At 46.0% G+C, this 13,195-nt stretch overlaps 1 protein-coding gene and 1 pseudogene across 1 annotated transcript in view; one reads left to right on the top strand and one right to left on the bottom strand.

Annotated features, from left to right (window-relative positions):
- DIP2C (disco interacting protein 2 homolog C) overlaps window positions 1-13,195 on the top strand; it is a 218,281-nt gene that overhangs the window by 153,481 nt on the left and 51,605 nt on the right. Inside the window, 5 exon segments of the mRNA XM_049776291.1 lie at window positions 173-207; window positions 209-232; window positions 4,430-4,523; window positions 4,599-4,718; window positions 6,214-6,328. Coding sequence (XP_049632248.1) covers window positions 173-207; window positions 209-232; window positions 4,430-4,523; window positions 4,599-4,718; window positions 6,214-6,328 — 388 coding nt within the window.
- LOC126013254 (core histone macro-H2A.1-like) lies at window positions 2,335-4,089 on the bottom strand (annotated as a pseudogene).

Genomic DNA, 13,195 nt, shown 5'->3' with positions numbered 1-13,195 from the left:
GATCTTAAAGTGGGTGTGGTTGGAGCTTCTGCTAAGGTCAGAGGAGAGGATATGTTTTCAGACTGTGCTTCCCTTTCCTCCTTGGTGTGAGCTTGGAGCTTCTGTGCCCCTGCAGCTAGGTCTCTTGGGAAGGTGAAAATCTCTTGATCATTCTCATCTGTGCAGCGGAGAGCCATCGTGAATGTGCTGGACTTCTCAAGAAGGACGTGGGCTATGGCATGGCATCCTGACGGTGAGTATGCCTCCTGCTCATGGGTGCTGTGGGCCCCGCACCATAATTCTCTCTGCTCATTCCAACACTGGAGGGTGCCCTGGTCTCTGGGACTCCATGCTGAAATCAGGCATGGAGCAGTGTGCTGTGAGGTGGGGTGTGGGGACATCCTCCTGCTTGGGTCTGGGGGCACTCTGAGTGAGGGACTGATCATGACATTCTTACTGTCTTACCCTGAATTGTTGTTGATGAACATTCAGGGACTCAGTTATCATCATGCTACTGGGAAAATCCATTCCCATATTCTCTTTGATCAGTGAGTGTTCTAGAAAATTGTCTCCTCGGGGCCAAAGAGATAGCACAGTGAAAGGGCATTTGCCTTAACACGGCTGACCTGGGACAGACTTGGGTTTGATTTCTGACATCCCATATCGTCCCCAAGCCTGCCAAGGAGCCATTTCTGAGTGCAGAGCCAGGAGTGACCCCTGGAGCACCACCCTGTGTGGCCCAAACCCCAATCCCCCTAAAAAAAAAAAAAAAAAAAAAAAAAAAGAAATTGTCTCCTGTCTTTGGGACAAGTAATAATGCTGTTCAAAGCATAGAGAAACTGCCTCATCATTTAAGATGCACATCGTGGGGATGGGGGTGCGGCATGGTATTGGCATATGCCTGGCTTCCTTCCCTAGCATTCTGGAGACCCCCCAAGCTCTAGACACTGTGGCCCAAAATAGAGCACAACATCAGGACTGCTTTCTTTCTCCTGAGGTGGGCTGTTTCTTTCAATTTTCTTAAGTTCTTTAGACTAACATCTGTCCTTTTTGAAGAAGGAAATGAGTGATTTTTACCAGAGTGAGTGATAGGAATGAGACTTGATTTTTGAAGAAACAGAATCATCAGAATGAGAATGTTTATTTAGGCAGCACAGAGCAGAATTTAGGGCTCAAACCAGTACCTCCCACTGCCTGTGACTTCTTCTCTGTTGATGGTCCATTCCTGCTGTCCAGAGGTGCTAGATGGTGAGATGAAAAAACATGGGGCTCACAGAGGTGCTAGAGAGCAGGGCCAGGCCCCCTGGCTCCAAACTGTATTTCTGAGCCAGAATTCCATTCCCCTTTGTCTGTGGGATGGCATCCTATGGGAAGAAGCATGTGCTCACTGAGGCCCAGCCCACCCACCAACTTGCTGCTCGATGCCCTCTTCATCTTCTGATGCCCTTGCTTCCTGCTCATGGTCTGTTGGCATGTTGCTAGTGCTCAAGGGAGTCATTGCCCAGTGACTTGACTTTTGTCTTTGGACAAGCCAGGATGCTTTTTGGCTGTTGTGCAAGTGTCTTAGACATGGAAAGAGGCCACCGAATGTGGCTTCACCCATATGGAATTACCTCGGTGTTCTCTCGCTGAGCATGGCCCAGCCCTTGTCCAGGATCTTCCACCCTTGAAAGAAGAGAAACTAACCTGAGTAGACCCAGTGAGGGGGAGGGTTGCTGCCTCTCAGCTGGATCGAGTGACTTCCAGGGCTTTTTTTTTTTTTTACACCAGTTTAGCATTTTACTAAATCAATTCGCAGAAATTTCCAATTCGAAATAAAATTAAGGACACCAGATCCCTGTTTTGCCTTTTAAATCTTTCATTTTCAAATTCTTCATTAAGACAAAATGTAAACAAAAATTAAGTCTGCTGCAAATTCATGATTTTTATTTCTTCTTGAGAAAAATAGGGGTGAGGGAGGGACATTATAGTAAAAAGAACGCCACTGGATGTATGATAAAGCACCATCACACACGGGTTACAAAATGGGGTTCTTGGATTCTGCCCCATAGAGAGGACATAGCCTTCCTGCTATTGTGTACCCGTCATGCAGGATCTCATTAAAATAAAATTAGAAAATATCCTAGGTCACACTAAGGACAGACACTGTCTGGAAACAGTGCTTTAACAACAACAATGCCAACTGTCAGTGCTAATGGAAACATGGAGGTCAAAAACAATTAGACTGGAACCAAAGCCTTATTCTCCCTAGATGAGTGAAATGGAAATGGAGGGCTACTGTCTCCAAGTAGGGAAAGGATTTTTTCTTTCTGATGTGAAATGAAGAGAGACACAGCTGGCTCATAGTTCTGCAGGCTAGTTGGTGTCCAACTTGGCCAGTTCCTGCACGTAGATGCCTAGAATCTTCTGTCAAAGAGCATGAAGTACACCGTTTTGATGGGAGAGGACATCCATCAAGGGGCACAAAGTAACTGGAGATGGACTTCAGAATCAGCTGTGCCACTGTCTGCTTCGGGAAGTTGTTTCTGCAGCTGCCAATGGATGGAAATATGATGGACTTCAGCTTCTTATCATTGGCCAGTGCCAAGTAGTTATTCACTGTCTTATTCAGAAGTTCCTCCCACTTGTTCGCACCCCAGATGGGACTATTACAGTGGATCATGAACTTGGCTGGCAGGTAATGGCCGGCTGGCACTGACAGCAAGCAGCTCCAGCTACTTCCAAGGGCCCATTTTTTTCCCGGAGTTCCAGAACCATTTCTACAAACTCCCTGCCACTTTTCTTCTCCAGCATGTTTTCTAGGTCATATTTAAGGTCAAGTCAGCATTGGTAGGATTGATTATGGCCTCCTCAAAGCTGGCTAAATTATTGATTTCACTGTGAATTAGGTTCAGCTTCTGTCCGAGGAAGAGGCTTTTGATGGAGAGGACCATGAATCCATCAGCAGGTGTGCTGTCAGTGCTGGCTACCTTGCCGACTCCTCCCTGCTTCTTGGATTTCCTGGGCCCTTTCTTGCCTCCTGTTTTCTTAGATTACTGGCTTCTTCTGAGATGGATACTTGGCCTTTTGACTGGGGCCTTTATGATGATGACTTCCAACTTCCCTTTGGATCCTTGTTTCTTTGCTAGCAGCTCAGGGTAGATATTGGGCAGCACCCATCTCCCCACTGGCTATGGTGACTCTTTTGAGCAGCTGATTCAGCTCTTCATTGTTGGCCACAGCCAGCAGGATATGACCCCCCTCTTCTTATTGTCTCTTGTTGCATTGCTAGCCAGCTCCAAAATCTCCTCTGTCCAGTACTACATGAACAGCCATGTATACAGGTGCCCCACTTCGGTGGCCTTTCTCGATGTATCTCAGCATCTACCCCACAGGAAAGATGACTCCTGCCTTGGCAGATTGGGAGGTTTTGGTGGATTTCTTCTCACCCTAGTTCAACATGGTGATGGCCCTGGAGGTGGGCCAGGAGCACCCTGGAGGTGCTCAGGGACAGGAGCCAGAGAGAGAGCACAATGGTAGGGCATTTGCCTTGCATGCAGCCAACCCAGGATGGATGGTGGTTCAAATCCCAGAATCCTATATGGTCCCCAGTGCCTGCTAGAAGCGATTTCTGAGCACAGAGCCAGGAGTAACTTCTAAGTGCCACCGGGTGTGACCCAAAAACCAAAAAAAAAAACAACAACAAAAAAAAAAAAAAGAAAAGAAAGGAAAAAGCACTGGGGCAGCTCAGCAGTGGTGGCAGTAGCAGCAGAAGCAAGGTGTCTGGCCTGTGCACAATCTCATCTGCTCTTGCCTTTTCTCTCCACACCCCTTACTGGCCTGCCCATACGCCACCGTCTTCTTGCTTCATTTGATCATCCATTCAAAGGGTGAAAAGCCAAATGGAACACAGGATTGAGACTTCTTAGTACCACATCTCCATAATAAATCTTTGAAGTAAAAACCAATATAATGTTTTAGGATGAACTAAACTTTGAGACTGTGAAAGAAGACCACTGAGGAAATTACTTTTCGGGTCAGAGAGATAAATCAGGGTTATGCACATGCTTTGTTCTCTCCCCAGCAGCACATAGGCCCCCAAGCATCATCAGGTGCAGCCCTGGATGCCATTGAGCACCATGAGACACATGTGGCCTTATGAGCCCCTTAACTCTGCTGAGTCTGGTAATCGCATCCTCAGGCCCTCCCATTCACCCATGGAGGGACCCTCATGCCTCCTGAACATTGGGATGTTGGGGGTGGGGGTTTATTATTCTGTGAAGGCTTATAAGACAAGGATTTGGGGTTGGTTCTGCAAGGAGGAGCTTAGAGGACCGGATAATTAGAAATCCCCTCACACCGCATTCTTTAGGGATCATTCCCAAGAATCCAAGGTGCCTTGTGAATGATCCCTGATAGGCAGATGGTCTGAGTTTTCAGCACTCACCCCACTTGGTGTCCTCGGTTCTAGAGTGTCATGAACATGATGCATGTGATCAGCATTCCCTACTCACTGATGAAGGTGAATCCGCTGTCCTGGATCCAGAAGGTCTGCCAATACAAAGGTGCGTCCGGGTCCCTGGCACTCAGCCCTTTCTGTCAATCTTGCACAGTGCTGACTTCCTGCCCTTCTCCTTCAGCGAAGGTGGCGTGTGTAAAATCCAGGGACATGCACTGGGCACTAGTGGCTCACAGGGACCAGAGGGACATCAATCTCTCCTCTCTGCGGATGCTGATCGTGGCTGATGGCGCGAACCCTTGTGAGTAATGCTGTCTGCTGCCCCTGGGTAGTGCCAACACCTCTAGCTGGGTTCTCTGCCCTTGGTCCTTTCCTGGTCCTCACCTTAGTTAAGAGGTCACAGTTTCATATACATTATGCCAAAGATGTGTGGGAGTGGGGCTTGCTTGTGGAGCCCTGAATCCGCTTTTATGAGGATAAAGTGAAGTTTTTCCTACGTGTCATTTCTAGAGTTAAAAACTCAGGAAATACTATTTTATTTGTTTGGTATTTTTTTTTTGTTTTTGTTTTTGGGTCACACCCCGCAGCACTCAGGGGTTACTCCTGGCTCTACGCTCAGAAATCGCTCCTGGCGGGCTCGAAGGACCATATGGGATATTGGGATTTGAACCATAGTCCTTCTGCGTCTAAGGCAAACGCCTTATTGCTGTGCTATCTCTCCGGCCCTGGAAATACTATTTTACATTACTTTTTTATAGTAATACAGTCTATAGTTTATAGATCATGAAATTACTGTTACTTTTAATGGAATTTCATTACTGAATCCTCTAACAAAAATAACCAGGATTGATTCTTGGCACAGCCTTTAAAAGAAGAAATTACTCAAGTAAAATCTGAATTTCCACAGGATGCTTTCAGGGTACTCTGAGAAATAATGCAGTCAGTTGAAACCCAAACCGTCTTTTTTATGAGCATCTCTAAACCACAGCAGAGGGCATGAAGCATCTTTGCATCTGATGGCTCTGTGAACTGGGCCACAAACACTTCTGCAAAGCAACACTCAGTTTTATGTTTCAGAGAACACTGAGCAAAAATGAATCACAAGCACAAACACTCCTCCTCCCTTTAGTGGTAGGAGTATTTCCTCAACTCCCAAGACAATTGCATGGACCTGAACTTTTTGAGTGCAACTTCCTAGAGCTTGACTCTCTTAGGTGGCCTGTGTCAGGCAGCTCCCTGATGTACATCCACATTAGCTGATCATTTCTGCTCTTCACACTCAAGTCATACGAGAGCACATGACCCTAAATTTGTCCTTTTCAGAAAAAACCTGCACACAGCACCATGCCAGAAATGTCTTTTTAGCCCAGAAAACACCTCTCTCATGCCCCTAGTTGCACTAGAGGCTCTTTCTGGTCATCCTGGATCATTTCAGCAACCCTCATGGAGTGATATTGTCCATTCTGAAAAACACTGATGTGGGGAAGTTTTCTTTATGATACTAAATTCTCTCCTTTTTGGGAACATCCATATTGAAAACAGCAGAATAAATCTAGGAAGGTTACCAAATGTACTTGGTCAGTGGGCAAAACTGGGACTAAAATCTGCTTGAGTTGTGTGAATTGAGATACTGCCCTCCACTGTCACAGAAGCAGTAGAAGTACTGAACCAGTATTCCCCTGTGCTGCCTGACTTCATGCGTGCTTGCGTCCTAACTGCAAAAGCATTGCACATGATGGGGTGGTCTTGATGACGTTGCTTCTGCTGTCTGATTACTGTCCCCTCTTTTACTCCAGGGTCTATTTCTTCCTGCGACGCATTTCTCAATGTCTTCCAGAGCAAGGGCCTGCGGCCGGAGGTCATCTGTCCTTGTGCCAGCTCCCCAGAAGCGCTCACTGTGGCCATCCGGAGGTAAGGCTGGGCTCGTGAGGTGTGGGTGGATAGTGGGCAGCCCAGCTTGGAAGTTATTCTGCTCCTGACATCAGGGTGTTCCTCACCTGTAGCCTTTCCCTGGATGTGCTGGTGTGTTGTTTCAGGGTAGTCTGGCTGCCTTTGTCAGGAAATGTCTTCCTCTGGAGAACATTTTATTCTGTTTCTGGTAGACTTGCCTCATAGAGCAATTGATGAGTGAAGGGAATTTCTGTAGCTACCCCAGTGTCATTAGACTTTGTTTTGATCTCCTTTTCCTGTCTTCTGCTGTCCCAGTCCATGCATTGTCAGCTCGGATGGCTGGACTGTGGGTCTGTGTGGGCAGTCGGCCCTATACCTGCTCTCTGGGTTTGCTGAACACTCATTTTTCCCAGGGCCCATGGCCCTAGCTCTTACCTTCTTCCAGGTACTCCTCAGGGACCCAGGCACAGAGCTGTAAGGTGCAGTTTCACCAGAGATCAAGTGTAAGAGGCTGATTTGATTATCAGTTCAGTGATCCACATGAATGCGCAGCATCTGGGTATTCGAAGTTGTGATGTGGCATGTTTATAATAGTTGGTTCTAGGCAGCAACAGTGCACGAGTGGGGTGTCAGTGCTGTACCCAGAGCATGGAAGCCAGCTACTCATTCTCAAAAGGTGTTTGCCAGACAAGTGCCCTCTCACACTTCTGAAGTTTTAAAATAAATCGAGCCAGACTTTCTGCTTAAGGGTTGAGAATTGATTTAGTATTGAATGAGATTGAACCAGAAATTAGAAGTCCATCACCTAACTGATGAAAAAACAGCATCAGGAAAGAGGATCCAGTCCTCTTTGTTCAAAGGTGACATGGTTGTCCCCTGTAACTGGAAGCAGTCATACAAAGAGGGTTCCGAATTGACCTCTGATCTTGGGGAGCAGATAATCAAGCACTGTGGCTTTTTCAAGCTTAGTGTTTAAAGGTGCTTAGCTTGCACTTGGGAGTGAACAAGGAACAAACACTGGGAAGTTTTCTGGGTGGAATCCTGGAGGCCTCTCTCTTGACCCTCTGTATCACCTATTCTTTAGTCTCCATTTTTACCCGACATTTGTAAGCTTCTACCATTCTGTGACATTACACCATTGCCATATACTTTACATTGTGAGTGATTCACAGCTGGGTTATGCCTACAACATGATTTCTTCTTTGCCTTTTTTTTTTTTTTTTTTTTTTGGTTTTTGGGTCACATCCGGCACCGCTCAGGGGTTACTCCTGGCTCTATGCTCAGAAATCACCCCTGGCAGGCACAGGGGACCATATGGGATGCCGGGATTCGAACCACCATCCTTCTGCATTAAAGGCAAACGCCTTACCTCCATGCTATCTCTCTGGCCCCTTTCTTTGCCTTTTTTAACCAAGAACTATACACACTCAATGTAATGCTCACGGATGATGTCAGACCTGATGGGCACAGAAGGAAGTTTAGGTGAAGAATTTCAGTGATCTCTATAGATCTTTAGTGATTTAAAACCATTTTTTTGGGGGGGGGCACACCTGTAGTGTCCTGGGGCAGTTTCTGACTCTGCTCAGAAGTGACCCCTGGCTGTGCTAGGTGACATTATGTGGTGATTAGAACTGGCAGGATGTGGTAAAGGCCAGTGCCGTAACCCCTGCATTATTATCTCTTTGGCCTGTAAAGTTTTTTTTGTTCAAAAAGCTAAAAGATGTACTGTCAGTAATAGGCAAACTAGGTGGCTGCTCTTGCTGAGTGGGTGTGTGGTTAAGACCCATGAGAACTTCTCCATGTGGTCATGACTATGGCCACTTCTTCATGTGGCTAGCCATTGATGAAATCTCACTAGCCAGCCTGCAAAAGGGCCTGAGTATGGCCTCTTAGAGCCATATATTCATTCGTGGGCTGTGAAGTGGTGGTTTGATGCCATCACTCCTTCCCTGGCTCTGCTGCTTGGGGTGAAGACTATAGCTCTAGTGGGTGACTGACCGTCTCTCTGATGTACAGGAAATGCCAAGGCACTCAGTGGCCTTTCTTTGCCTGGTGGCCTCTTTGAGTATCCAGGTGCACATTTGTTTACCTCTGACTTCTCAACTAGACCACAGCCTGGTCCTCAGTTAAGCTCAGAGCTCTCATCCATATTCCCCAAATAGCAGGAGAACCAGAACCTGGAGAAATGTAGTCCTGAGAGTCTGGTGGCTTCAATATTCAATCCCCCTCCCTCTGCCCCCCAAGCCCTGGAAGTAGTTGCCCATACAGACAAGGCCACAGAGGAGATTCCCTCATTTTGTAGGACTGCAGATAGCAAGTTCAAGTGGAGACATTTGCCAAATGGCTGTTCCTAGGCAAAAGGATGGAGTCTATTCCTCAATTCTTAGGCTGGCAGACACCCAGCTGCCATTTCTGTGAATGGCTTTGCTGGCGCTTGGGCCTGTCTGTTCATACTCCACTACAAGCAGTACATCTAATTGATAGTTAACAGAAGCCCATGTGGCCTCAGGGCCTAATGAATTTATTCTCTGACCTTTGGTGGTCTACACAGTCTGTTGTTCCCCACCAGTGCCACATGACCAGAGGGATGATGATCTAGAGTTCCCAGCAAAGTAAAAGCCCTGTCTTTAGTCTCTGGTAGGGCTCTTTCATGCAGATAAACACCATATCATGAAAGTGGTCTTGGGAACAAGAGAAATGCTGCTCTTCGCGCACCTTACAACCTAGTCAGAAAGACATGGTAGCTGCTCTTTGTCTCCAGCTAGAGTGGAAACAAGGTGCCCTAAATAAAGTTTCTGACCTTTCAGCTACAGGACCAAACTCCCTTCTGTCTCAAGTGGCCATGAATATCAGAATGTTGTCACAACCACATTGGTATGTGGTTATAGTCAACCATGTTCTTCTAGAACCATTGCCTCATAAGGTGCAGACACTGGGTACTGTGCTCTGTAATAGGCAACCTCTATATTGGCCTTTTTTTTTTTGGGCCACACCCGGCGGTGCTCAGGGGTTACTCCTGGCTGTCTGCTCAGAAATAGCTCCTGGCAGGCACGGGGGACCATATGGGACACCGGGATTCGAACCAACCACCTTTGGTCCTGGATCGGCTGCTTGCAAGGCAAACACCGCTGTGCTATCTCTCCGGGCCCTATTGGCCTTTTTTTAATACATAATTTTTTTAAGTTGAATCACTGAGATACATAGTTAGAAAGTTGTTCATGATTGAGATTCAGTCATACAATGTCCAACACCCATCCCCTTACCAGTGCACATTTTCTGTCACCAATGTCCCCAGTTTTCCTCCTGTCTTACCCCTCACCTCTATGACAGACATTTATCTCTCTCTCTCACCCCATTCTTTCTTCCTTTCTCTCTCCCCTTCCCTCCTTTCCCCCTTTTTCACTTTTAGGCACTATGATTTACAATATTGTTACTGAAGGGGTATCATGCTTGTCACTTTACCTCTTTTCAGCACCCAGTTCTTATACTGGCTTTTTGTGATCATACCAAATGATTTAAAATGTTTCTTCTTGGTTGTGTCTGTGTGTGTGTTTATTTTATCTTTAAGCACCATGATTAGAAGCATGATTGTAGTTGGGTTTTAGTCACTTTGGGAGACCTTTTTTTAAAGAAGAAAACATGTGTTTGATTGTCTTGTCCTGTGTGTGGTAGGGGAAGACCCACAGAGGATTCTTGTGTGCTACCCAGTGATTCTAACTCAGTGGTTTAAGGTCTTGCAACAGCTCCTCAGCCTGCTCACAGATCGTGAGCAGACAGCTGTGTAGAGTCCAGCTAGGTGACTGCTCTGACTCGGGCCTTCAGAGTGGATGATCATTCTGTATCTTAAAAGAATAAATGCTTCTCTCTTCAAATGAGAGTGCTAGAAGGGTTCACAGGATTAGTAGGAAACCAGGTGACAAAAGACAGGATGTAGAGGGACTATGCAGCAGGACCCTGCGGAGATCTGGGAGCAGCTAGCTCTCATGTGGCACCATAGTGGCACCACAGTGATGTGCCCCCAAACATGCTGCGTAGACTGTCTTCATGTGTGTTATATTCACATATCTGTGTTCATGTATGTATCTGGGCTTGCTCTTGCATCTGTTTGTTTGTTTTTGGGTCATACCCGGCAGCGCTCAGGGGTTCCTCCTGGCTCTACACTCAGAAATTGCTCCTGGCAGGCTCGAGGGACCATATTGGATGCCGGGATTTGAACTACTGGTCCTGCATGCAAGGCAAATGCCCTCTCTCCATGCTATCTCACTGGCCCATCTCTTGCATCTTTTCTCATGGAATTGTGGCTGGCAGAAATTAGCCTCCAGGCCTGGTGTGTAAAAAGAATAGGAGAGCCCAGTGTGGCGCTTGTGCCGAAGCCATGTGAACACAGATGTGTCATGACGGAGAGTGCCAGAAATGCTTGGTGCAGTGGGGCAGTCAGCCAGTGTTAGTTGTACTGCTCTTAGAGGGAATCTTATGGTTCAGACCACATCATTGAGGAGAGGGCAGTTGCCAGTATATGCTGTGCTGATTGACCTGAGAGACCTGAGGTAGGGGAACCTCTTGATTCTCTTGTGGAAGTGAAATTTGCTTTCTGGATGCAGCAGGGCTAGAGGACTCCCAGATCAGATGCTCCTCTGTGAGTTCCTCTCATTGAGATCCTCTACTTGCTTTCATCTGCATGGCATTTTTTTTTACTAATGCACTTGGGTGTTTTTTTTCTTTATTTAAACATCTTGATTACATATATGATTGTGATTAGGTTTCAGTCATGTAAAGAATACCCCCTTCACCAGTGCAACATTCCCACCACCAATGTCCCAAATCTCCCTTCATCCCACCCCACCCCCACCTGTACTCCAGACAGGCTTTCAAGTTCCCTCATTCATTCACATGATTATGGTGGTTCTCTGTGTAGTTATTTCTATAACTGCACTCACCACTCTTTGTGGTGAGCTTCACGAAGTGAGTTAGAAGTTCCAGCCCTCCTCTCATTGACTGAGGATTGTTGCAAAAATGACTTTTATTTTTCTTAAAACCCATAAGATGAGTGAGACTATTCTGCGTCTCTCTCTCTCCCCCTCTGACTTATTTCACTCAGCATGATAGATTCTATGTACATCCATATATAGGAAAATTTCATGACTTCGTCTCTCCTGATGGCTGCATAATATTCCATTGTGTATATGTACCAGAGTTTCTTTAGCCATTCTTCTGTTGAAGGGCATCTTGGTTGTTTCCAGAGCCTGGCTATTGTGAATAGTGCTACAATAAATATAGGTGTGAGGAAGGGATTTTTGAATTGTATTCTTGTGTTCTTAGGGTATATCCCTAGGAGTGGAATAGGTGGGTCGAATGGGAGCTCAATTTCCAGATTTTGGAGGAATCTCCATATCGCTTTCCATAAAGGTTGGACTAGACGGCATTCCCACCAGCAGTGGATAAGAGTTCCTTTCTCTCCATATCCCTGCCATCACTGATTGTTCTCATTCTTTGTGATGTATGCCAATCTCTATGGTGTGAGATGGTATCTCATCGTTGTTTTGATTTGCATCTCCCTGATGATTAGTGATGAGGAGTATTTCTTCATGTGCCTTTTGGCCATTTGTATTTCTTTTTTTTATCAAAGTGTCTGTTTATTTCTTCTCCCCATTTTTTGATGGGATTAGATTTTTTTTTTTTTCTTGTAAAGTTCTGTCAGTGCCCTGTATATTTTGGTATTTAATTTTTTATTTTTTTGGTTTTTCAGGCCACACCCGTTTGATGCTCAGGGGTTACTTCTGGCTAAGCGTTCAGAAATTGCCCCTGGCTTGGGGGGAACCATATGGGACGCCGGGGGATCGAACCGCGGTTGTGATCTTTCCTTGGCTAGCGCTTGCATGGCAGACACCTTACCTCTAGTGCCACCTTGCCGGCCTCATATTTTGGATGTTAGCCCCTTATCTGATGGGTGTTGGGTGAATAGTTTCTCCCACTTGGTGGGTGGCTCTTGTATCCTGGGCACTATTTCTTTTGAGGTGCAGAAGCTTCTCAGCTTAATGTATTCCCATCTGTTGATCACTGCTTCCACTTTTTTTTTTTTTTTTTTTATATAAAGGCCACCCTTCTAGGATGCCTTCCACAGACAAACGCATGTGCTCTGCCATTTGCGTCATTGCCAACCCAGCTGATTGTTGCCAGGAGTCCTCACTCTTTTTCTGCACAATTAAGATTTGTTGGGGTCTTTGGGATAATGTAGGTTCTTCATAATGTGGCTCTTCCTTTCCAGGTAGCATTTGGCTCTTGGTGATGGGCCACTCTTCTGTGTCTGGCTCTTCTTTGGGTGCTTCTGGAAAGAATGATTCTGTTCCAGATCCCTTTACACTACCTTTGATGTACAGCACTTAGTTGATTAGAATGAGGCCTGCTTTGCAATTTCCTCTTTCATGTTTTCCTGTTTCTGCTTCTTGGTTCATTATAAACCTTTATGATATTTTAGAACCAGAGGGCAAATGTCTGTTTTATAGACCAACTTTGAGAGCCTCGTCTTATCTGGAAAATGACCCACAAATAGGATGTGTACCTAGACTCTGGGGCCTTTTGCTTAGCCCATGTAGAAAAATACTTAATTTTTAAGGGTAAACTGTGAGCCTGGCAATACTTTATTATCATTAACCTAGCCAGCATTTATTGTTTCACACTATCTCAGCTGTGAGCTAAAGGAAAATCACCTGCCCCCAACATCAGGTCTGATTGGGGAGGTGTGGGATAGATATTCAAGATTTTTATGCTGTAGATGTAGGATTTTCACCATGGAAACCTAGTGTAGAGGCCTGGGCTGGGAACTAGGAAGATAGAGAAGCTGGGCTCGCGTGGGGTGAACCAGAGCAGATCTGCGTCTCAGACTCCCTG

Source organism: Suncus etruscus, chromosome 7 (assembly GCF_024139225.1).
Source record: "Suncus etruscus isolate mSunEtr1 chromosome 7, mSunEtr1.pri.cur, whole genome shotgun sequence".
NCBI lineage: Eukaryota > Metazoa > Chordata > Mammalia > Eulipotyphla > Soricidae > Suncus > Suncus etruscus.
Note: the sequence above shows the minus strand (reverse complement) of the source record. Positions and strands in the feature narration are given on the sequence as shown.